Below are 26663 nucleotides of genomic sequence, written 5' to 3'. Positions count from 1 at the left end.
GGTACGCACAATATTGTTTTGTTGAAAGATTTACGATGCAATGTTCAGACCATAGATTTCTTATTAATTCTCCTGTAATCTATAAGTAATGAACTATTTTCTGTATTTTTTTCAAAATTTTAGGATAAGTAGTTTCGGAGATAAGGAGAGGGAAACGGTCAATTTCATCTATTTTCTTAAATAACTTTAGAACTATTTATTTTAAAATTATAAAAAGAAATATATTTGAGACCCCAACAACAAGCCTTTTAATTTGATATGTCACACGGTACCGTTTGCAAACTTTTTTTTAATTTCCAATTTGCCCCCAAAAATGATCCACATATTCAAAATTAATTTATTTACGTTATGCGTCTGTGTTTGGGTCACAGAAATTCATACGTATACTAAATTTTATCTTAATCGGTTCAGTAAATTCAGAACAAGTTGACTGCGACAGACAGATAGGCACAATGATCCTATAAGGGTACGAAGTCCTAAAATAATACGCGAATAAGACAAATTTCGAATTTTCATTATTTTCCGATAACAAGACGATGCATTGGAAGATATCGTTATTAGCTCGTCTTGCGATAGCCCTATTTTATCCTAACTGGAAACCACAAAATATTTATGTTCAAGTTTAGATACTTATGTACTTACACGAATACATGACCATAGCAATCACAAGAAGAGCGACAATGAGTTTGGTGTTCATTTTTACTTTTAAATGACTGTAATATCCGAGATCTCGCAAGGTTCTTTATAGGCGCGTACCAAACATGTTTCGTAACGGAATTGCACTTTTATCAAATTCGATAGGATTGAACATATTTTTTTAACAACAATAGTTATGTCGTGGATACGCAACAAATTTGTATAAGTTGTTTTTATTAATCGCTTAAAAAATATTTAACTCGTTAAAATATAAAATAAATACTGAATGTGTATGCACTGTACAAATTACACTTCAACATGTGAAACACAAGAAAAAATATGTTTCGTAAACATTAGTAGATAAATTTATCGTCAGGATAACTGTAATTTTATTAAGGCAAATTTCCACACCACCATCGAGGTATTGCCGGGCGCATTATTTTTTTGTGGTTCGCTAATGGTTTTATCATCCCAAGAAAAATTGATTATTGTAGTATGCAGACGTGACTTAGAATAACTTAGTTCTAAATGTTTAAATTTTAAGTTGTTATAGTCATAAGAATTATTTACTTATATTTAAGAAAATGTACATGTAGCAGCCAAATCCTCGGACGCAACCCTGTCATAAAGTTTATTACCTTTGCTTAAAGAAAAAGACCTCTGGGACGGACAAGAAGTACCGAGTACTGTACGATTTTAAAAAGGACGGAATGGGGAGTCGAAGAATAACCCTCGAACAGTGTTGCTACTTCGAGGGATTTATCCCGATTCGAGGGATTTTCGACGTTCTCGAGGGATAAACGGATTTTTCCTTATTTTCGCGGGATTTTTTGTAATTTGCCATTTTCTGGTTGGTTTTGTTTGATTTTGTTGACCTGATATTATATTATGAAGGCGCTCATTTTTCTAATTGTAAACGTAAAATTTTGTCAGCTATAATCGTTTAATGCTGTACGATGAAACGGTTGATATACGACGGCGACGTGCGTTCAAGCCTACTGGTGCAGTCTGCAGGTACCTGCTCAAATCCCTACGATAAACTGTCTTGAACTTTTTTGAATTGTATATTATTTTCGTATAATTGTATGGTCTTCAGCTAACATCTTGAAAGTGGCCAGTCAACAGATCAGAAGCATACGAACATCTAAACCCCCTAGGCCTGGTTTTGTCTGCATTTTTGTGAAACGAGATAACTGCATACAATAAAATTATCGGTATTATGCTATCGACACGAAAAGTTGTCCATGTTTACAGAAATATTGTATATTGTCTTCTTTGAATAAACGATTAAATTAACAAATTAAAAAATAACAATAGTTATAAGTTGGAGGGATTTTTAGAGAAAATATGGGACTTTTTGGACCTGCGCGTGGGATTTTTTCCTGTAGTAGGTTGGCAACAGTGCCCTCGAAAAAGTTAGACGTCGTAACGGCTTGGCTCATTCATGTAAAGCTTCCATGTTCTGTAAAGTTAATCTTATTCATTTTATATTGTAACTTGTTTCTTTCAATAAATCTTTATATTTACACGTCCCTGTTAACGTTACTGTTATATCCTACATTATTTACTGATTTTTGCTTACCGCTTATTTATCGACGAGAGAATAGTGACTATTATGAAAATTTAAAATCCTCTCTCCCATGAAACAACATTTCTCTGTAAACAAAACGCTATGGAAAAAAATTAAGCTCTGCGACACTTTACTTTTGCCATTGACACATCCACTGTCAACTGAAAATCAGTTTCATGCAAGGCTTTTACTTGTTGCAAATGATAAGGATGCAGCAACTGCTCCTTTGAAATTTGCCATACCATCACCTAGAGGAGTCTATTTTAGGTGTACTATTGTGAGGGTGATTTTCTATGAAATCAAAGATTTCGTTCTCTACAGCGCCGATATAGTTCAAACCCGTGAATAAGTATCTTATCACATAATTCTTTTTGGTACAACAATTTTTCTACAATGACATACTGACCTACTCCAATGTCTGATGTAGTATTGCTGAATTAGTTCACTGAACTGCACATCTATTGACTAAATTCAGGGTTTAAATTTTATAAGAATAGACAACTGGCTGTAATATAAAGACCTAGAACCATACTTAACATTTAAATAATTTATTTAAATAGTTTTATTGAAGTGGTGTTAAGAAAGCAAAATTAGTACAAGTATACTACCATTTTTTTTTTAATTTTAGTCATTATTTTAAATAAACACGTTTCAATCAAGTTTCAGTTTGAAGTGACATAACATTACTGAAAGATAGGTGCCATATTTTTCTAACTATGCCTATGTAGGTAAACAAAAAACTTTTTCTTTTTTGAAGCATTAAAATAGGTATAACAAAAAAAAAAAACAAAAGATAAACCTCTTACAAAATGAAAAAAAAACATGAAGTAATTATTGACACAACTACTGCCCAAATCATTATGTATGAAAAGCATAAACGTGAGGCCGCACAGCCCCCCCCCCCACACATAAAAACTTAAACGTCACGAACTAATCTACTTTCAAGCCACCCCTCATTATAAACGTCTTGAAGCTCAAATGATAGGTAAAGAAACTTGTTGGTGAAATTTAGAGAAAACACGAGGTCTCCAATACCCCACGTCCATATATGAATGTAATCTAATCTAACAAATAACAAACAATACATGAGTAAAAAATACAAGATTGAACACGACGTTGCGTTGTCATTTTTCTTTACCAGGGCCGGAATTGAATTTACCAGTACTTTCAACTATACGTTTTTTTCGAAAACTTTTGAACATATAGTACATTTACTCAATTTTTTTATTTTATAGTGCCCTATCACCTCCTACAAGCTAATTATTATACAAACACATTTAAACGAAAACGTAATACAACAGTTATTCTTTATTACTGGCTTATAACTTTACATAAAATAATAAATTTAAACAATTCGTCGAACTTAACAGAATAGTTTAACCGGATAGATCTTCGGTATTGCACTTCTCTTTGTCACATTTTTGGCATTTCATTTTATCATCGCATGTGTCGTCTTTGTTGTAGCAACCTCTATACGCCCTTAAAAGACCGTCGATTTTTACTGAAAACTCAAAACAGTCTTCATCTCCACAATCTACTGTTCTAAGTTTGTCTTTTTTTCCTTCAACACAATCGTCAGATGATCCAATGCATAAGTAACACATTTTTGATTCAACTAAAACAAATTTAATTATTACTAACTTGCTTGTGCCATACAACTATGCTTTTTTAGTTTTATTTGTAAATGTATATTATACTTAACACCGTGTAAATAAAAGAAGAATGATGTCTAATTGCAAATATTCTCCCAGTGTTAATAATGTTAAATGGTCGTACCCAAAATTGTTTGTATCTTATCAAATATAAAATAAAATATTTAATGTTAAAGGTTTTTGCGAAAAGTTAATATAGGTACTCACCAACATAAGATGTTGTTACAAGAAAAAGTAAAACAATCGAAAACTTGTGGATCATTGTGTCTTTGAATGATTATTATTTTCAATAGGGAAAGAAGTGGCTTTATATATACCAAAACTTACACTGATAAAATATTTTACCAATAGTGTATTAGATAACTTTAACATGTTCTTAACAGTTGACATTTTTCCAATACTAATAATTGTTAAGTTTTACTATAGCAACATTTTTATGTAACTACAATTACTGAAAGCAATTAAACTGAACATTTTCATATACTTGTACCATGATAACATGAAACATAATAATGATGACATTTTCAAAATTCTTTTGACGTTCATTTATTAAATCCTCACGTACCTCCCGAGATAAAAATGTTCAGTCTCTCAGAGTATCTGAAAGCGAGACTCGAGTCTCCGTCTCTCATCGAGTCTCTCTGGTGTCGCTGAGAGAGACTGTCAAGAAAACTGTTTAGCGCCTCTAAACGAGAGACTCGAGTCGCTCGTAGAGAGATCCTCATTTCGTATCCAATCTCTGAACGAGAGACTCGAATCTCTGAATTAACAATTTTATCGTTCGAGTCTCTCATATAGAGACTGTGAGAGATCCATAAAAACACCTACGCAATAACTGAGAGACTGTGAGAGACGCTCAAAGACTCTGAGAGACTGTGAGAGACGCTCAAAGACTCTGAGAGACTGGAGAGAGACTGAAAATTTTTGTCTAGGATGGGTACTCATCATTAAACTAGTACCACTTTATACTTTTAGTTTGTAGTAAATATAGGGTTGTAAATGAATCCGAATGGCAGACTGGAGAGAGACCGAAAATGTTTGTCTAGGGCCATTATTGGTGAGAACATTCATGGGCAAAGTCAGGACCCTGGGTTCCATTCTTATTAATTTGAAATTATTTGTAATGGGTGGACATTGAATTAATTTCACATTAGTGTTTGATGTGTTATTAAAAGTTTCTTAAAATGTTTCATATATTAATATACAAATATATTCTACAGCGAAAGTAATAAATTCGGATATTATGTATACTGTCCAGCCTTTATGTATAATATCTACTCAATTTTGACAAAGTAAAAATTGAGACATAATTAATTATATTAACTAGATATTTTATATAATAACTTGGAAGACTTGGATAAAGTCACTATATGTAAAACGCTGGAAAATCTACAAAAAGAAATCTCTAATATACGAAATGGTTTAAACAAATGCTAATACAGCAATACAAAACAAACACAAAAGCATATAAGAAGACAAGCAACTGCTAATACAGCCATGCAAAAGAAAATATCAGACAAAATTGAAAGATTAGCTAACTATCATGCAGTAAAGTCATTTTCTACTCATCCAAATTTTTTTAGTGAACGTATCTCGCTCAAATGAACCCTTGAACGCAGAAAGAAGTGTACGAATGCGGTCAATTCTACACTGGAGAAATGAAGAGACCGATTAAAAATTGTATAAGAGAACATCTATCACATACTAAGAAGGGAGAAATTAACAATCCAAACAACCTTTTTCGAATTTCTAAATTAACCGTTCGTGAGCATAGAAGTGACTTCTTTTTATTAAATGCGACTCGACCCTGCATTATCCTTTGAGTTATCTGACTTCCTAGATACCGAAAATCAGCCACTGTTTCACAATTTTTCGTCTCCTATTTTTATATTCACTCTTTCCCTTCTTTTTCAAACCAGTATTTTGCTTTACTTTTATTTCTTTCACACGATGCTGTTTTGTGAGTCTCTATGTGGGATACCACCAAAGGAATAAAGTGACACGCTCCATATTTTATCAATTTTATTATCTTTTCACAATAATACATTTTATAGAACTACGTCTAAAATCAAAGTCCACATTTCTAGACCTATCATAAAAAATATGGATTGTTACAAATGAGTACTACAGTCTTGAGAGTAATAATAATTAGTGTCCGACCGAAAGTTCGGTTTCGGTTTCGGTTTCGGTTTCGGTCGAGTTTCGGCAAAAAAACGAGTTTCGGTTTCGGCGGCAACCCTGCCGAAACTACGACCGAAACCGAAACTGCGTTAGGGAGTTCTCGCGTTCTGTTCGGTCATGTTCGGCGCGTTAAATTCTATCTATACTATACTTACTCAAATAAACATCTCACCTATTTTAAGTAGTTTTAAGTATTTCCTTAAATGAGGGGTTGTTATGTTGATTGTGATTAGATTATCAATAAGTGTAAATGTCAAAGACTGCAGAGCTATGTGATTTGAAGATAAAAAAAAAAAACTGACTGATTATAATAACGTTTTATTTATTTTTCTCTCAAAACATGATCCTTATAAGGAAGTTTCGGTTTCGACCGAAACTGAGATCGTTGCCGAAATTTCGGTTTCGGTCGTAAAAACCAGTTTCGGTCGGACACTAATAATAATACATGCAAATAGATGAATTGGAATCCTTACAATCTCTGTATACGTTTTTTATTCCATCGTAATCACCGTAAACGTAAACTACGCGAGGAAACAAGTCAAAACATAACCACATAACACTACCATGATCACATCGGCTGAAGAGGACCCTAGTTGTTCCTAGAACGGCCTGAGGTAGAGGGGTTTTAGTCGGTAGGTCCGAGGATTTCTTCCTCGGGAATCCGATACTACCCAGTCGTACGGATGGCTGGGTGTCTTTTGAAGATTTCCCTTCTTCCACGAAAACATAAAACCGTTGCAAGTCTAGCATTTCACCGCTTTATCTGAAACATTACCTGTTTAGAATTCAAAAACCATCAATAAAAACTAATGTAAAATTACTATACAACACAGTAACGCCTCAATAAGTTAAAAATCAAGCAAAAGACTAAACATTTTTTTGTACAATCGGATGCTTATAAACAATTGATGTATTCCAGGCTGATAGACCATGATGGATAGACGAATTCAAGTTGTAACGATGGAGTATGCAAAGCTGCAGTAGAGGAAACTTTTACTTGTCTTACATATTTTCACCAGCTATAAATAGATACTGTAGCTCCTCCAACCAACACCCTAGTACAAACCCGGTGGTTGAAAAAGAAGACCTCTTCAACCTACTTTTAGAAATCGTGGGTTTGGGTGAGTGGCGGTGGTTGGGGTGAGAAACATTAGATGGGTAAAATGAAGATGGAGAGAAGTGACAGATTACCTGAGAATGCAAATTCTCCAGCATAAATAATCCAATGAAAAGAAAGGGAAAATACATGAAGAAATATGTAAATCCGAAGCTAAGGAATTTAAAGCATACAGTATCAGAATGTAACTTAAATTTTCCGCTAACCAAGTGATATATGGTTGAGCTTCAGATTTAAATTATTGAGATTCCTGTTTCTTTAGGAGAGTCAAATTAAAATCTACCCTTAAATGAATATGTTGCTGTATACCTTTTACCATAAAGTTTATAAAACAATAAACTAATATACTGTATTACTGTACTGTACTGCAAAATGCACAAAGAAAAAATTAACAATAGATTCTTATTCAATCAAACATTTCCCATAATTAAACAGAACGATAATAAAAAGATGTTTGACCACCTATTTGCACCTTTATTAAGTCAACTACAATTTCTTTCTTTAATGCGCGCTTATGTAGAATCTACAAAATAATTACAGCCATTCAATAAGCGTATTAATTATTAAACACAAGTTCTTGTAAAAACGGGCAACAAACTTCCTTAAACGCCCCTGTAATGCATTCTATACAATCGAATAAATACTCGGACTTTCACGTTTAAATTAAGTGGTGCCTGAGGTAAATTTAACCGTCTATATTAGTACTCTTGTTAAAAGCCTAAAAGGCCGAAACAATTGTAAAGTGAGACTAATAAGTATACTGAAACATAAAAAGGGTAACAGTTTTATTTCTCTAATATTACAAAATGTTTCATAATACATCAGTGGAAATTATTACCATTTACTTTTATTTATAGCGTATATAACTGTAATAGTCGTTACATGAATCAGTGTTACAGGTATTACAGATATACATATAGCGACAATCAGCCCTATTGTCAGTGTTGCAACCCCTGTACGCGGCAGCTGCTCCTGTATCTAAATCAGTATACCCGTATTCTATGCAAGGAAAATCACAATCGACTGTTTCCAATGCACTAACGTTTGGTCGAAGACATTCAAGATCACTACTGTTACAGGAATAGCATTTCACCGATTCATCTGAAACATATTATTTAACATTCAAAACAAAAATGAAAGTATTCATATATATATGTCAGGCCCGAAGACCGAAAACGCTCAGTGACCGGTAAAAACGGCCACATCGCGTTCTTGCTGCTTTCGAACGTACACAACGCGTTTTGGCTGTTTTTAAACGCTCGCAACGCGTTCTGGTAACTGTTCAACAGCCGGAACGCGTTTTGTCAATTGTTGAACGCTCACAACGCGTTCTTAATGTTCGACTTGTATTATTTGCCGCTTTCTACCTGCGTACAATGAGATTTATATTGTACTTATAAAACAAATGAATTTCAATCCATTTTTCAGTTTTTAGGAAACAATTCAATTATTGACAACTATAATTGGATACCAAAGATGGGTTCGGTTTTTCTCGCCGAATCATTTCAACAATATTAAATTTCTTATAATTGTTTTTCAGTTCTAGGAAGAAAGTTACACTGAACACTTATATTGTCGAGCATATGATATATGAATGAATGAATGAAAAAGCGAAAAGTTATTCATTAAACAAATGAATTTCGATTTATTTTCTACACATTTAACTTATTGTGGAGTACAACGCAAACTTAAATTCATGCCTTTTTTACTTTATTAGAAACGATTTAATTTTTGACAACCACAATTAAATACAAACGAGGGGTTTTTTCGAACTTTCAAGTACTTTACATAGGTATATTACTTATTTTTACAAGAACTGTTTGAATGACATTTCGAATTACATAGTACATTTAAATTGCGACACTTGCATTTTTTATCAATGCACATTCGTTTGCACTGACAAAAAACAAAACCTTGTTTGCTTCCTGATGATTGAGTTGATGCTGATCGTAAGGAGATTTTGTCCGCTGGTACCTCACTTTCATATTCACACACTCAAATTTTAACTGTATACCCGACAACAATTGACAAAACGCGTTCCGGCTGTTTAACAGTTACCAGAACGCGTTGCGAGCGTTTAAAAACAGCCAAAACGCGTTCTGTGCGTTCGAAGGCAGCCAGAACGCGATGTGGCCGTTTTTTCCGGCCACTGAGCGTTTTCGGTCTTCGGGCCTAACATATATACTTATACTTAACACAGTAAAACGATAAAAAATTAAATTATAATGATTTTTATACAATAATTTTATGAATCCTTCGATTGTATCAATTCCTCAAATAGAACTTTCGTTGAAATGAAACTTTTTATGGGTCACTACGAAAATTTTGAAATTGAGAGTAAACTCGACAAGCTAACAAGATCTAGATTCAGTTTATCGCTCGTGGTAACTAGTGGCAGTCTTGCAAATTATTAGATAGCACATAAGAATGAATAGAGAACAAACAATAAAGGCGTGTAGGCTTTTACGGCCCGCGTCATGTAACTATTATAATATTTCGGGCTTTTGGACCGTGCTCTAAAGCAGCAGTTCCCAATTTTTTGTGCTACGGAACCCATTTTGACCCATCCTTTTTTGGCGGAATGCCGTCTCCAATTGATAATAATTTTTGAATAATTCATCTTTAAGTTCGATCCAAAGGTATTTCAAATTTGAATCAGCTGATGCGGATTTTTGTTTTGGAGAGTTCAAGTTCTCCGACGCAGTTAAAATTGATCATTTAGTCTGGTTTGAGAATGGGCTCTATACTCACTAGCTGTCTGTAACTTTTCTGGAAAATATTGTTTCAAGGATTTTTTGAGGTTCAATAGATGTTCATTTATGGTTTTATCCATGTGATGAAGTCACTTGTAACTCGTTTTCTTCGATAAATCTGTTTCGAAGAGGAAAAAATTCATAGGTAACTTTTTTCTTCAATACATTCGATCCAGAAGCCAAATTTGCTTTTTTTTATCGTTAGAGATATTTTGTATCTCACTGTAAACGTAGTTGTGATTCCTCACCGTAAAAGTGGTTGTCCAGCTGTTCCTCTCGAAAGCCATTTCATTTCCGTGTGTAGAAGGAGTGATGATGATGTTGACTTTCTATATCATCCCGCGGACCCGTGCGATCTTTCACGGAACACCATTTGGGAACCGCTGGTCTAGAGACTGAGATGTTGATGCTTAACGTTTCGTCAACGGCTGTGGTTGACATCTTCAGAGGTGCTGAGAACGCGCAGTAGATTTCTATCTCGAAGTGTTATTCTCGGCTATCCCTGTCGTTGTCATCGACCTCTTCATCAAGGCCCAAGAGCCCGGAAGATTAGTATAATAGTATTAGATGTTTGTTGTATTTTATTTTTTCAACTGTCGAATGTCATTATATTATTTGATTAACAATAGTGAAATTCATTAAATGCTATACAAAGTTTCACTTCTAACGCTGTTAGTTTTGACTGACGCATATTTCATGTATTATTTAATTTTAACTTAAAACACTACAGATTTATAGACCCTTGATGATTTAAAGCCTAGTCATAAACGAATGTGTTGCTATACATATACCTTTTACTATAAAATTTATCAAATAACAAATCAATATGTGTGGTACATACCGTTAGTGTGCCGTTTAACAACAAAAGGTACAAATAAAAAAATAAAAACAGATTCTTACTTAAATAAATATATGCCATAAACAGAAGGAAATTTAATGCAAATTTTACTGCCATTTTTGCGCATTTATTAAGTCACCTGGAATTTTTTTCTTTAATTCGCGCTTATATAGTATAACAGTAGGAAATGAAAGGATAGCAAAATGATAGAATTTCCATGTTTATTTTATCATCGAAATGTACCGTACACATTATCTACAAATAATGTAAATTATCTTTTTTTTTTATGAAAGTCACAGTAACAAAGTGTGTTGTTACATTAACGAGATAATTTACAAAAGATATCAGAAATTAGTTACAACCACAAACGTCAATAGAAACAATGTCCCAGATAAACGAAAATTGACCGAGTACCAAAATTACCTCATCATCATCATAAGGTCATCAGACCTAAGACTGGTTGGACACGTACCTCCACTCTTTCCTATCCTGAACTAAACTTCTCATTTCCCTAAAACTAGAACAGCCCACATCCTTAACTATTTGCGAAGAGTAATCTAATCTAGGTCTACCTCTAACCCTCCTAACTCCTGCTTCTGCCTCTAATATGTCTCTGACTAGACCTTCATGCCTGAGAAGGTGTCCTACCAACCTATCTCGCCTATTTTTTATTGTCTTCCATAGAGTCCTCTGTTCTCCTATTCTTTCCAATACCTCTTCATTTCTAACCTTTTCTACCCACGATATCCTCATCATCCGCCTATAACACCACATTTCGAACGCTTCTAACCTTTTCTTTTCCGCCGCCCCTACTGTCCATGTTTCGTACCCGTACAACGCCGTGCTCCAAACATACACCTTTAACAACCTTTTTCGAATTTCTAAATTAACCGTTCGCGAGCATAGAAGTAACTTCTTTTTATTAAAGGCGACACGCCCCTGCGCTATCCTCTGCTTTATATCCCTACTACTCCTTCCATCCTCACTTATCTGACTTCCTAGGTATCTAAAATCAGCCACTTCTTCTAATTTTACGTCTCCTATCTTTATATTCGCTCTTTCTCTACTTTTTCTTCTCTTGCATACCAAAAATAGTATTTATTTAAATTTTTATTTGATTAGTAAATAGATTCCTACTCAAATAATCATTTCCCATAAACCAAAGGAAAATTAAAACAGATTTTACTGCTATTTTTGCGCTTTTCTTAAGTCATCAATTACAATTTTTTTCTTTAATGCTGGCTTATACCGAGTCTACGAAATAAATTACACACACACTTTATAGTTAGATTATATAGCATTTGGAGGTAAAAAGATAGCAAAATTATGGTACTATCATACAGTATCCTGCGCATTATCTATAAACAATGTAACTATAACTTGTTTAAAAATTATCTTATTTCACAGTAACAAGGTGTCTTACATTAACGAGATAATTCACAATAGATATGAGAAATTAGTTACAAACACAAACATAAATAGAAATAATTCACAGATAAACAAAAATACCAATATTAACCGACAAACAAGAAATGTTCGTACATTATTTTTTCTGCCTTTAAAAAAGTGCTGCTTCTTAAATACAGGGTTTGTTTAAAAAGTATCGAGAAGCTTCAAGCTCCAGGGGGCACTTAATTTTTTGTTCAAGGGTGGTACTTAAACGTTTAGTCAACTCCATTTTTAAGTTAGGGTATCTATCTTGAACCACTGGATTTTTATAGCGTATTTTGTCTTAAGATGATCGGCGACACATACCCAAACTGAGTTTCATCTGTAGTTATCCGTAATTTTACGATCTTCTGTCCAAAATGAAGGTACTCATACATTAATTCGGTTGACGGAATTGGCCAAGGATGGTGCTGGAAACGATTAGAATATTAGTGGTCGCCATCCTTCGAGTTAACGAAGTTCTGCGGTGTCACCAATTTAGGTACCAATAATAGTAGATACCAATTTTAGTTAACTTTTATTGAAGTATATTTTTAATTCACATATTAAGGGTCATACTAATTCTGTGCATAGTAACCGGTAAACTGATTTTTTTAAAAATGACATATTTTAGACCCATAGGTAACTTTTTTCTTCAATACATTCGATCCAGAAGCCAAATTTGCTTTTTTTTATCGTTAGAGATATTTTGTATCTCACTGTAAACGTAGTTGTGATTCCTCACCGTAAAAGTGGTTGTCCAGCTGTTCCTCTCGAAAGCCATTTCATTTCCGTGTGTAGAAGGAGTGATGATGATGTTGACTTTCTATATCATCCCGCGGACCCGTGCGATCTTTCACGGAACACCATTTGGGAACCGCTGGTCTAGAGACTGAGATGTTGATGCTTAACGTTTCGTCAACGGCTGTGGTTGACATCTTCAGAGGTGCTGAGAACGCGCAGTAGATTTCTATCTCGAAGTGTTATTCTCGGCTATCCCTGTCGTTGTCATCGACCTCTTCATCAAGGCCCAAGAGCCCGGAAGATTAGTATAATAGTATTAGATGTTTGTTGTATTTTATTTTTTCAACTGTCGAATGTCATTATATTATTTGATTAACAATAGTGAAATTCATTAAATGCTATACAAAGTTTCACTTCTAACGCTGTTAGTTTTGACTGACGCATATTTCATGTATTATTTAATTTTAACTTAAAACACTACAGATTTATAGACCCTTGATGATTTAAAGCCTAGTCATAAACGAATGTGTTGCTATACATATACCTTTTACTATAAAATTTATCAAATAACAAATCAATATGTGTGGTACATACCGTTAGTGTGCCGTTTAACAACAAAAGGTACAAATAAAAAAATAAAAACAGATTCTTACTTAAATAAATATATGCCATAAACAGAAGGAAATTTAATGCAAATTTTACTGCCATTTTTGCGCATTTATTAAGTCACCTGGAATTTTTTTCTTTAATTCGCGCTTATATAGTATAACAGTAGGAAATGAAAGGATAGCAAAATGATAGAATTTCCATGTTTATTTTATCATCGAAATGTACCGTACACATTATCTACAAATAATGTAAATTATCTTTTTTTTTTATGAAAGTCACAGTAACAAAGTGTGTTGTTACATTAACGAGATAATTTACAAAAGATATCAGAAATTAGTTACAACCACAAACGTCAATAGAAACAATGTCCCAGATAAACGAAAATTGACCGAGTACCAAAATTACCTCATCATCATCATAAGGTCATCAGACCTAAGACTGGTTGGACACGTACCTCCACTCTTTCCTATCCTGAACTAAACTTCTCATTTCCCTAAAACTAGAACAGCCCACATCCTTAACTATTTGCGAAGAGTAATCTAATCTAGGTCTACCTCTAACCCTCCTAACTCCTGCTTCTGCCTCTAATATNAAATTGCAATTAGATGAAAATAATTTACTGAACCATTGAAGGTGTCAGTTATGTAGAAAAGTACTTATGTACATATAAAATGTAATGGTGTCTTCAGATTTTGAGTGCGATGACAAATAACTCCACTGCTGAATTGTTTAAAGTTGAAATACGAAGAACAATTTAAATATAAAAAACGATCGTTCAAAATATAAATTATATTATTCTGGAAAACTTTTTATTTATTTACTTATTTTACTGTCCACAACCACACCTTTAATTATAAGAAAACACTTACAGCAATTTTTTTTTGCAATTACGTAATTATATATTTGTAGTTTCCCTGAAAAGAATTCCCAATCAAAAAAATTTAACCGTTCAAATTCAGTTGATAATTACTTCTGCAAATTTCAAAGTGAGTTACAAAAAAACATACAACTTGTTTTTCATACAACACATGTATTATTATCTATACTAAATGCATCATTAATAAGTATTGGTTCGTTCTTCATTAACAGAATATCAATTTGACCTCGTATAACCTATCGTGGATAAAAATGTATTCGTATACATAGCAGTGCCATGTTTATTATTTGCAAATTGGAAAAGGGGAAATACAAATGGATAAAGAAAAATACCCACTCAAGTACGTTTTTTAACTGAATGATCACAAGATTGGTAGACATATAATACGGTATATAAAAAGGATCAATTGTTGAACGAAGACTAGAACAAATCGCTCCAAGTGGGACTTACAATCTCCAATACCACACTGATTAATTCAAGTTCGTGTATTTCTTAATAAAACGTCGAAAATGTTGATGAAACTATTAGCTGCAGTTGTAGTTGTTTGCATTCTTATTGAGGCAAATAATGGTGCCCCCGTTGAAGAAATAGAAGAAGGTAAGATTACCTTTCCAAATTTTCTTATGAGAGATAAGTTCCTTTATTTATTGTTGTTAATAATTTTTAATTTTCTTATTATTGGGAGCAATTTCAAAAATATGATCGGAAAAGAAATCGTTAAACTTGAAAGTAAAACTAAGTATTTATTTTTGTTTTTATTTAGATATAATTGTCTTAAGTGTGGCTTATAAAATACTTTGATAATAATGTGAATTAATACTAAAGAAATCATTCAACAATGCATCCTCTCTAGCAGTTCCTCATTCTGAAAAGTTCTTTTGGTTTAATTTATGTCAGGTGGTCCTAGTGGACGGACGTAACTTTTTTTATTAGGTCCAAAGAGAAAAATTATTTTTCGTCCTCCTATCGGTATTGTGTGATCAAATTCACCAAATAATATAAAAACTAAGCATTGCACACGTTGCAAGCATTGACATTGACTGGTTGGACACGTACCTCCACTCTTTCTTATCCTGAGCTAAACTTCGCATTTTCCTAAAACTAGAACATCCCACATCCTTAACTATTTGGGTAGAGTAATCTAATCTAGGTCTGCCTCTACCCCTCCTAACTCCTGTTTCTGCCTCTAATATGTCTTTGACTAGACCTTCATGCCTGAGAAGGTGTCCTACCAACCTATCTCGCCTATTTTTTATTGACTTCTATAGAGTCCTCTGTTNTAAACAAAAAATTAAATCTACATCTATATTATTTATTATTTTTTGGTTAAACAGAATATTAAAACAGAATTAACAGATAAAAAAACATAGTTAGGTGCATAATATGATTATTAAAATACATGTATGTAATCACTTAATTCTTCTGTTATTTATTTCTTTGTATTAGGCGAAATTTAAGGGGTTGTTCAGGCACATACGTAGGAGTAATTTTGTAAGTAAAAGGCTCATGGTGGTATTCCACTTTGTATTTACGAAATATCTGCAAAAAAATTGTTTAATTTCGTTAAGTTACATTGTGATTTTAAAAACATAAAATTTAATAAAAAATGGCGAATGCGCTAGGCAACAATTATAAAAAAATACCAACTAGGTACCTACCTTTGCAAGAAGTATTTGAAGTTCAATTTCCGCGAAACGCCTTCCGAGACAGGACCTTCTACCATATCCAAAAGGCAATGAAACGAAAGGGTGGATTTTGTGAGCATGCTTGCACCCCCCATCACTGTCTTTCAATTTTAACCACCGGCCAGGTAAAAATTCGTTAGGATTTTTGAAATATTTTGTGATATTGCTTACAACCAAATGCGGAAATATAACATGCGTCTAAATAACGAAAAAAGAAAGGGGTATCAATCTTTTATTTATTATTAATATTTCACATATGCTTTTTGAAGTGAGATATTCTTTGAATTTGGAATACAAGAAGAAAATAAAAAACGCTCACCCCTTTTGGTACCATATATCCTTCTATAATTGTATCAGAAGTTAAACTTCGTCCATTTCCAATTATTACAGGGTACATTCTGCCATATTAACACTATCCCTACAGTTGTACTGTCTTTAATGATGTTGATGGCGTCTTCGATGTATAGATTAAAAAGTAACGGTGACAGTGTACATCCCTAATTATTGTACGGACTTATTAAAGAAATTGCATTATTTACGTTCCACTTACAATAAATTTAATTATCTAAGTGCCGTATAGAATAGTTTGTTAGTTACTCAGGGGTAAGTTTGTAATATTCACTCACCTACTTTGTGAAATTTGTGAAAACGCAATTTTAATGAGGGGCGAATGAAATACAATTTGCTAGGTAAAGATGAGACTTGGAAATTTTGTGGTAGGCAAAGCTTGAAGAAAATAGAATTTCGGCCGATAAAGTTAGAGGGTGGTAAACTTTTGGGGAGAATAAATAATCGGCGCGGATGAAGTTAGTCTCAAAGTAGGGCTCGCAATCTCCATTGGGATCGCGAAAAACATTGCGGATGCCAGAAAAGCTGATTATTATAAGTCAATTAAAACGTAATATTTTGATTTATCGAATGATAAATATTTGAGTAATGCTAATGTAGGTTGTTTGGTACCGGTACACAAAAACTCATCAATCATTTTTAACGTAAGTCATCTCGAGTCTTGCCCCAAGATATTAAAACTTGGAGATATCCTAAAGGAAAAAAATTTTTTTTTTTGGATTTCGAGATTGAGATTTATTATAAAAATTTTAACGTGCTGGAGCAATTCTGAAGCCATATTTGTACTTCTGTCGCAAATTACGTCATAAATGATTGCCTTTTTTTGTTTTCCTTTTCAGTACTTGGTTTTGTTGACCTGTGTTTTTATTGTTAATAACAAAATATGTCAATCATCTAATAAATATTATGAGGGTTTCAAAGCAATTAAACAGAATAAAATATTTCCTACTGAATTTAATAGAACCGCCTTGACGATGTTTTTCTATAATATCCTTTGAAATTTTGAAATGCCAAATGGTATTGTGGACTAAAAAGTTTAAGACGAGTGCTAGCCAAAAATAAACAATAATTAGTATATTATCAATTATTCTTTTTAAATTTATTGTTGTACATTTTATAGGTGTACATACAGCGCAGGTTATTCGAACCAAAAGAGCCACATGTGATCTACTGAGTGTTCAAGCATTTGGAGCTTCTGTAGGACATTCTGCGTGCGCTGCTCACTGTTTAGCCATGAGAGGTGGAAGAAAAGGTGGTTACTGTAGCAGTAAAGGAGTCTGCATTTGTAGATTTTAACTCTCCTCAATCTCAAACACTGATATAACAATTTAACTGTTGCTTTCATGTTACACGAACAAATTGTGTTTAATATATCTTAAAATATAAAAAGTATATTTCAGTAATGTATTTTCATTTAATACTTCTGTTCGGATGGGGTTGGCCTTGTAAGGGCTCGTATCAGGCACTATCCTTCTGCTAACTATAAGCAGTGCAGAAGAAAGTGACACCACCAAAACTAGGTAATTAGCGGTGCTATTTGTTATTGAAATTAAGAACGCATAGACGTTTAATTTACTTTAGAATTTTATATTGCACTTACATCTACTGTACACTTTAATTTACAATATGGACCATGCACATCGAACCCGTTTACCTGGAAATATCTTAAGCTATCTTAGAAAACTTGTAAATTGTCTTTTTTTTATGTGAGCTTAACTTGAATATGTAAATAAAGAGGGTGGACTGTAGGAGTCCCTTCCTAAATATAAATATAAAAAATAATGGTGTATGTTTGGAGCGCGGCGTTGTACGGGTGCGAAACATGGACAGTGAGCGCGGCGGAAAACAAAAGGGTAGAAGCGTTTGAAATGTGGTGTTACAAGCGCATGTTGAGGATATCGTGAATAGAGAATTTTAGACATGAAGAGGTATTAGAAAGAATAGGAGAACAGAGAATTCTATAGAAGTCAATAAAAAATAGGCGAGATAGGTTAGTAGGACACCTTCTCAGGAATGAAGATCTAGTTAGAGACTTATTAGAGGCAGAAACAGGAGTTAGGAGGGGTAAAGGTAGACCTAAATTAGATTACTGTTCGCAAATAATTAAGGATGTGGGTTGTGCTAGTTTTAGGGAAATGCGAAGTTTAGCTCAGGATAGGAAAGAGTGGAGGTACGTGTCCAACCAGTTTTGGGACTGACGACCTTATGATGATGATGATGATGAAAAGTCTAAACAAAAAATTAAATCTACATCTATATTATTTATTATTTTTTGGTTAAACAGAATATTAAAACAGAATTAACAGATAAAAAAACATAGTTAGGTGCATAATATGATTATTAAAATACATGTATGTAATCACTTAATTCTTCTGTTATTTATTTCTTTGTATTAGGCGAAATTTAAGGGGTTGTTCAGGCACATACGTAGGAGTAATTTTGTAAGTAAAAGGCTCATGGTGGTATTCCACTTTGTATTTACGAAATATCTGCAAAAAAATTGTTTAATTTCGTTAAGTTACATTGTGATTTTAAAAACATAAAATTTAACAAAAAATGGCGAATGCGCTAGGCAACAATTATAAAAAAATACCAACTAGGTACCTACCTTTGCAAGAAGTATTTGAAGTTCAATTTCCGCGAAACGCCTTCCGAGACAGGACCTTCTACCATATCCAAAAGGCAATGAAACGAAAGGGTGGATTTTGTGAGCATGCTTGCACCCCCCATCACTGTCTTTCAATTTTAACCACCGGCCAGGTAAAAATTCGTTAGGATTTTTGAAATATTTTGTGATATTGCTTACAACCAAATGCGGAAATATAACATGCGTCTAAATAACGAAAAAAGAAAGGGGTATCAATCTTTTATTAATTATTAATATTTCACATATGCTTTTTGAAGTGAGATATTCTTTGAATTTGGAATACAAGAAGAAAATAAAAAACGCTCACCCCTTTTGGTACCATATATCCTTCTATAATTGTATCAGAAGTTAAACTTCGTCCATTTCCAATTATTACAGGGTACATTCTGCAATATTAACAGTTATAATGGAACAAGAAGTTCGAAACGTAGTGTAATACTTCCCCTTTTGTTTTATATTTAATTAAATAGGTACCTACATATAAAGTTAGTGGATCTAACAAAGTAATTTTCAGTTTCTGATATTGATTTTAAAGTACTCCTTCAAATTGTAAAACAAATCTAAATTTAGTCGTTAGAGTTTTTTTTTTAAAAGTTTAGTTACATTATAATAACAGCAAGGCAAAAATATCACCAATTCACAGACCAACAAAATCGGAGGGATTATTAAAGAGGGTGGTCATTTCTAATGCAATACGTGACACCAAGTCCGAATCTAGCTTCAGAATTCATTCAGCACGTTAGAATTTTAAGGTGTCCTACCCTCAAAACAGAAAACAATTTGGCCTTTTCGAGAATTTGAAATTAGAATATTTTGAAATTCTAACGTATTCAGGCAATTTTAGGGCCTGATTTCAACACCACTTGTTACTAACTACGTTGGAACCTCAGAGGATATGGAACAACATAAGCGTAGCTAGGATGAGTAGTTCCTACACACCAAAACTCATTATCCACCCCAGAAAAGTCGACAATATTGAAGAAATATGAATTTTTCATTATTTTTATTTTGAGAAAAAAATTCAGTAATATTCCTCGTAAAACTATTTTGCCATCCTCCCTAGGCTAAACTTAAACAACAAATAAAACATTTTAAGAGTTAACTTCTAATTGAATTACCAAGATTGGATTATTGCGGTGGTTCCGTAAAAAACTCCCTAGCTACGCCAATCCACGCAGAGTAACAGTACCCCCTATAATGCCTCAAAAAGCTCTGCATTAATCATTTTACATTCCTAATCCATGTTAGTCAGTATTAGATATGCTTCATGATTAGCTCGAAAAAACGAAAAAGAAAAATAATTTTTGACAATAAACCTGTTTACGTAGGTGCGTGGTGCTGTTTAAAAAAATACTTTTGCTTTCTAACTACCATATGAACAACCTGAAACGTTTTTCTTATTTGTACAAACCTTAATGTTTCCTTAATGCATGCCTTTAAATAATGAAACTTTTCCAAAGCTGCTTCGTTAATTGCAGTGTCCGAATCAGGGAGTGCTTCATTAAGCTCTTTAAATAGTTTTTCTTGTTTTTCAGGGTTGATTGCTAGCTGATACAGGGTTGAAGCTACTGCTATCGACGTCTAAATTTATCAAAATTTACAATTACGTTCATTTTTTTTATTAATTAGAAAGAACTTGTATTTTGAAGGATCATTCTTTGCCAATAGCACAATTAAGTAATTTTCTTGCTAGTTAGAACATAAAAACAAAACATCAGCTTTTTAAGGTAATGTAGAGCACTTTTCTTATGATACCTATATATGCTCATTTCTTAATAAGGGGGTGAGTGGGGAAATCGAAGAGAATGTAGGCCTACCCATGTAGAAACTGCCAGAGTTGACGATCGGATGAACTTTGGCCATACAATGGGTTTACCTGAATTGAAAAATTATTAATTAATATTATCATTGATAATAATTAATAATAATCTATCTGTTAATATTTCTGGAGCTCCAGGTCATGACAGCGGACGATGTAATAAGCGGTCAGAAAAGAAATAAAGATGAATTACATTTTTATAAATATTTATGGAATTACTTAAACTTAAATAAGTTTTGGTTACTCCATATTCTTTTATTTGTCCGTTACTATTTTTCCCAGAATGTAGAATACATTAAGCAAATTATATCGTCAAAACCAAGCGGTTAAGCCGACATTTTTTACAATTTTGCCCCTTTTTCCTTTATCGCGAAATAGGACCAGATTCTGCCTATGTATCATATAAGAAAAATGCTCTAAATTACTCAAAAAACTAGTGACCCAGCAACACAAGATTGGAAAGACATGTTTTTTGCACATCAACTCCCCAACTATAGATACTAATTGTAAAAATATTACAAAAAGTACTAAAAAATATCCAAAAATTCATAAAGCCGTTGCGGAACATACATAAATTTTATTAAAGGCCTTAAAGAGAACAAATATGAATGTGATGCATAATAATAATAAACAAACAAAAAATGATCCTTTTGAACTCATTTGATTTTTTAATCATCTACTTACTGTGTCCACTCCAACGAGAAGTAGATCTAATGCTAAAACTGCAGCAGTTTTGCTGCTTCCAGTCTTTTTTAATATCCTCTCCAAAATTGAAGCATTTCCATCTTTCTTACTAACTATATTCGAATTGGCCTTTGTAATCATTGCTCTGCTAATATTTCTCATACAAAGACTACAAATTAATACAATGAAATTACGTAAGTATACCTACTCGAAGAGAACAAAGAAAGGGGTTGAGTTATCTTATATCTTGGTTGTATGGGTCAATAGAGAAAATTCAAGAAAAAAGGACAGAATTACAAGAAATTTAATACATTCCCTTGAAGGAGTTAAAGGAGAGCTCATTTGAGATCGATTTTGCCATGTGCTACCCTAACCGATAACTATTAGTTTTTAAGATAATTTAATTTTTCATTCTACCTTTGAATGTGAATTTTTGACCAAAAGAATGAGTTCCTTAAAAAATCTTTTTTTGTTAATTTTACCTCAAGTCGGTAGGGTGGGGGATGCTTTGTACATAATTATTGAAAATTTTAATAGAATGAGGAATGCTAGAATTAATTCTATTTTTGTAGATTACCTATATTTTCGGTCTATTCCAATCTTTTATTTTTATTAACATGACTTCATTCGCTCTTTTTATTTCTCAAAAATAAAGTAGGTAAACGAAAAATGAAGCCGTTTTGGAGCAGACATAAACTTTCTTTCGTTAATTGTGTTCTCATTCTGTTGTCGTATGAATAATAAACTTGCAATTAAAGTGAACATAATAGGTTCATGGAGAGAAAGTTGAACTTGACTTTGAAAACGTTCTCTTGTTTGTATACATATATCGCAAAAGTGAGTAGCGGATATACATAAATAATAATAATTACATAATAAACATTCAAGCCTCATTTCATGTTACACAACTTAATAACGAAAGGTCAGTGCACCATATACCTACTGACAAAGTTTGCTTTCTTCTTTCTCAGATATATAAATTGTTTTAATGGTAAACATAATATGAATTAAAGGTTACGTTTTAAAGATAACTGACGTTTAAAAATTTAAATAATTTACGACTCAATTATTGTTTATATTTTGGATTATCCATCACATTTTGAAATCCCTTTAAAACTTTTGGATAATAATTGCTTAGTGACATGCTTATACGTGGATATCATAAATGTATATTTTGAAGCAAATTATTTAAAATTGTGGTTTTAATTTTGTTTATTGAATTTAAAAAAGGATATAATCGATTGAAATAAGCAATAAAATATTTTTTACGGTTAAAATTAATTACCTACAGAAAAGTTTAAATAGTAAAACTATTATTATTTGAAAGGATACATCACCTTATCGATCGAAAAAAAAAAATTATTGACTATAAGACCAAGATGAAATACGTATAAATAGTTATTTGACTTTGCTTTAATTATTACGATTACTCATTCCTGTAATTATTAATTTAACATTTTATTTGTTTACTTACGTTCTGAAGTCTTCTAATGCTCCGATATATTTTCTGAAAGGTTTATTTTTATATATTCTCCAAATGGGCATTTTTAATTCTACTTCTGCTACATTCCAAAAAAAAGTGTTTATAGAATCTATAATCTTCTGGGACTCGGAATCCTTTGGAAGATTAGGCTCCAAACATCCCAATCTTGTATCCAAGGATACTCGGGCAACAGCTAAAAAATTTTTAAATACAAACGATTAACCAATCAAAGTGAACAGAAGAATTGTAACTTACACTCTAGTGCCCATTTATAGATTTCAAACAGAAAATTTTCTGGTAATTCCGCGTTTTCATCAAGAGACTCCTTCATTCTAAAAGAATATCATTCTTAAAATAAAATGAATATTCAAAAATAAAAAACCTGAAAATCACCACGACGAATGTGCCTAGTAAAATGATCTACAAGACCCAACAAGAAAATGGCCCTTTATTTAGATTGTTAATTAATTATCTAATGAAAAATTAAACTGGTTAACTTTGAAAAAATAGGATAGTGTACGTGTTATTTTACATAAAAGATGTTCAAAAACCACGTACATTTTCAAATCATAAACAAATTGAGCAATCATTATTGAGTTGCTTTGAGTATTGTGGAGGTGATGACTTTTCTTGTGTTTATTAGAATGTGGGATTTTTGTTAAATTTGGTTAGGTTAGGTTACCTTTGTATCTTTAAAGGAGCTAGAAAACTATGTGAAGAAATGGTTTTCCTGCAAAAAACTTAAACTTTTGGGTGTTTCATTCCCACCAGCCACTAACGCTGGTGGGCGGGCAGTTCCTCCGGACTACGCCGGAAGGTACAGGGGAAGGCCCTCTTCAGCCTCCTTTCAGAAATAGTGGGAATGGGTGGTTGGTGGTTCGTGTGAGAAAGATGAGACGGACGAAATGAAGACAGAAGAGAATGAAAGATTATTTGTGAAATATTATTGCCCCAGCATTTGCCTAAGTGATCCAATAAAACCACATAAAAACTTGGATCGAGTCAGACGGAGCCGGAATCGAACCAGTGTCCTCCCGAATGCTAAGCAATGGTGTAAACCTCTAGGTTATGCCCAACACAAATATATATATATATTCTTCTTCAGCATATTTGACTGCACAACGTATGCTAGGTGTTACAATGACATCTTCTAGTTTATGTTTGACTTTAGTGCAATTCTCAGATTTTATTGCCTTATTTATCTCCGACAATAAGATAATATGTACCTACCTATCTGAATATTTTGTAAATAGATGTTGTTCCCTGGTCGTAAACGCTAATTCTTACGATCAGCTAAACTAATTTTTATTATCTGGTTTTCCCAGATTTCAAATTTCTCAGAGGATTAGTATCTGAATCAGTAAGTTCAGAACCAGATGTACTTTCAGGTATCAACCACTTCTACTTTTTCCATCGTTATTATGGGGGTTGGAGTAAATTGTAAATGTGTGTGTTTAAGGCTCTAGACAGATCCAATTCCCGATTCAGATCGTAATCTTTTAAAAATCTAAAAGATTAACCGAGTTATCCAAAAACAAATTGTTGCTTGTGATTATTTATCATATTCTTTAACCGACTTTATATATATATGCAGATAAAATTGTATATAAAAGTCATGTACAGTCTATTACTTCTTCGAAGTGATTTCACCAAATTAGCAACCGGTGGGATACCGCCAGAACGAACAACATACCTACCAAAATTTCAACGCAATCTACCTATACATGCTAATGGAGACCTTTAACCAAACAAATTTTACCTCATTATGAAATTAGAATAGATCGTTAATGTTAACATTTCTAAATGTCCTTTTACCTTTTCCAATTTGTCGCTCGTTTATTACGGATGATACTTTCTTCTAGCCTACTAATCCACCTGAAAGTAGTAGGCACACAATTTCATAACGTTATAGCCTCGCCTTTCATTCAAATGTTTGCGTGCAAATCAGTTGTTGTATAATATACAATAGCAAATAAAAGCCTAATTTAGAAAGCCGAGAGTGTGTCGAAAAAAATTTATATCTAATGCCTACGTTATGCATAGCTTCCTCATTTCAACTGTGTTCCAATCATGATTATAAGCGATATAAATTAGATTGGTAGGTCTTTAGGTCAATTGGATTAACTTTTACTCAATAAATAGTTACAGGGCGATTCTTGCTCAAAAAACATAATCGTTAATGACAATATATATCTATTATTTTGGCACGCGTGTGTATGTAAACCATGTTTCCAATCGATTTGGCGTGTTATTTTGAGCTATTGTGCAGTGGTCCAGGAACTTTGTTCTTCCAGAACGTTTCACTGTTCCCTGTTAATGGCACCTTCAGTGGTGACTCAGCACCTACCAAATTGCATACATAAGTCACGATTTAGGGTCTATCAAGGCATCACTGAGGATGCTGTTAGCAGAGAACGGCGAACCGTTTGGAAAAGAAGAATTCCACGGAATAAGGCAAAAAAGGCCTAAGAAATATAAGTAATCACTCGTCCCGCAGTCTTTTTTATGAACGTAAAATACTAGTACGTATATATTACCGCTTATAACTCAAGAACTATGATTCTGATAAAATATCGAATAGCATACGTTACTCTAAGAATGTCAATACCTTTCGCATGACACTCGACTATATTTAGGATAGCAATTACCCGTCGTGGCTTCGCCCACAGCACAAGTAATAAACAGTGACAGATACAAATTATGACTCGAAAATGACGATTCTGATAAGGAATCGTTATTAGAATGTCGATATCTCTCGAATAAGATCCCACTCAACTATGTTTAAGGTAACGATTTCCCGTCGTCGCTTCGCTCGCAGGACATGGGGTAAATATACCTCTTATAACTCGAGAACTAGATATTATTCGGTTTAGAAATCGAAGGGTATAGGTAACTCATTCTTAGAACTTTGATTTCATTTTAACGACACCTCACTCGACCCTACTTATTTGAGATAACGATTACCCGTCGAGACTTCGCCCACGTTATAAGTAATAAACATTCAATAACGCTTATAACTTAAGAACTATGATATTGATGAAAAATGAAACAACATACGTCATAAAGAATGCAACTTTAATTCTTAGAACCCTAGCAGAAAGTTATGGCAAAAAGTTCAGGTTTTACATTTCTTAAAAAGTTACTGATATTCGGTTACAGTCTCGTAACAACATGGTCAGTTTTATTTGGTTTTCAATCCCATTATTTGCTTCCAATTTGGATCACCCTGTACACAATATCTTCTGTTATCTATACCTATTCGTGTTTAACTTCTTACAAGAGAATTGCACAATTTTATGGGTTGTTTGCCGCGCAAATGTATGCGAACATTGGAGTTTTATTAAAACCCGGAAGAATCACAAGAACGACTCATATAAACGAAACGTATACGTGAACGCAAATGTTACATAACGAAACAGGTGAGGTTAATAGAATTTGTCGCAGAACGACCAGATATGTTATTGTCTACAGAAATGATCTTTAGAAATACTCATTTGTAAACCACTTTTTTGCTTACACACGGAATCAAATCTAATAAATAAGAAGAAAGGTTTGTTACGCAAGTCCCTTCAGCCTCCTTTCAGAAATAGTG

At 33.1% G+C, this 26663-nt stretch overlaps 2 protein-coding genes across 2 annotated transcripts in view; one reads left to right on the top strand and one right to left on the bottom strand.

Annotated features, from left to right (window-relative positions):
* Nucleotides 1–14739: 14739 nt before the first annotated feature.
* LOC108733485 (tenecin-1) lies at nucleotides 14740–17837 on the top strand. The gene is made up of 2 exons (XM_018464669.2): nucleotides 14740–15002; nucleotides 17559–17837. Exons 1-2 carry the CDS (start codon nucleotides 14915–14917, stop codon nucleotides 17732–17734), a joined length of 264 nt encoding a protein of 87 aa, XP_018320171.1. The 5' UTR covers nucleotides 14740–14914; the 3' UTR covers nucleotides 17735–17837.
* Nucleotides 17838–18659: 822 nt separating this feature from the next.
* Nucleotides 18660–26663, bottom strand: part of LOC108733488 (probable cytochrome P450 49a1) — a 14958-nt gene continuing 6954 nt past the window's right edge. The window contains exons 4-10 of the mRNA XM_025974538.1: nucleotides 23327–23403; nucleotides 23063–23264; nucleotides 21589–21757; nucleotides 20497–20666; nucleotides 19393–19471; nucleotides 19047–19271; nucleotides 18660–18927 (exon numbers count right to left, since the gene is read on the bottom strand). Coding sequence (XP_025830323.1) covers nucleotides 18814–18927; nucleotides 19047–19271; nucleotides 19393–19471; nucleotides 20497–20666; nucleotides 21589–21757; nucleotides 23063–23264; nucleotides 23327–23403 — 1036 coding nt within the window. The 3' untranslated portion in view covers nucleotides 18660–18813. The remainder of the gene's footprint in view (nucleotides 18928–19046; nucleotides 19272–19392; nucleotides 19472–20496; nucleotides 20667–21588; nucleotides 21758–23062; nucleotides 23265–23326; nucleotides 23404–26663) is intronic.

The sequence above is a fragment of the Agrilus planipennis genome, unplaced genomic scaffold, assembly GCF_000699045.2.
Source record: "Agrilus planipennis isolate EAB-ADULT unplaced genomic scaffold, Apla_2.0 scaffold44, whole genome shotgun sequence".
In the NCBI taxonomy this organism is placed as follows: Eukaryota; Metazoa; Arthropoda; class Insecta; order Coleoptera; family Buprestidae; genus Agrilus; species Agrilus planipennis.
Note: the sequence above shows the minus strand (reverse complement) of the source record. Positions and strands in the feature narration are given on the sequence as shown.

Bases quoted from the DNA above. Each gene is read 5' to 3' on its own strand.
- LOC108733485 (XM_018464669.2), top strand. From the start codon at position 14,915: ATGTTGATGAAACTATTAGCTGCAGTTGTAGTTGTTTGCATTCTTATT. The intron at 15,003-17,558 runs GTAAGATTACCT...TACATTTTATAG, and splicing joins CGTTGAAGAAATAGAAGAAG to GTGTACATACAGCGCAGGTT.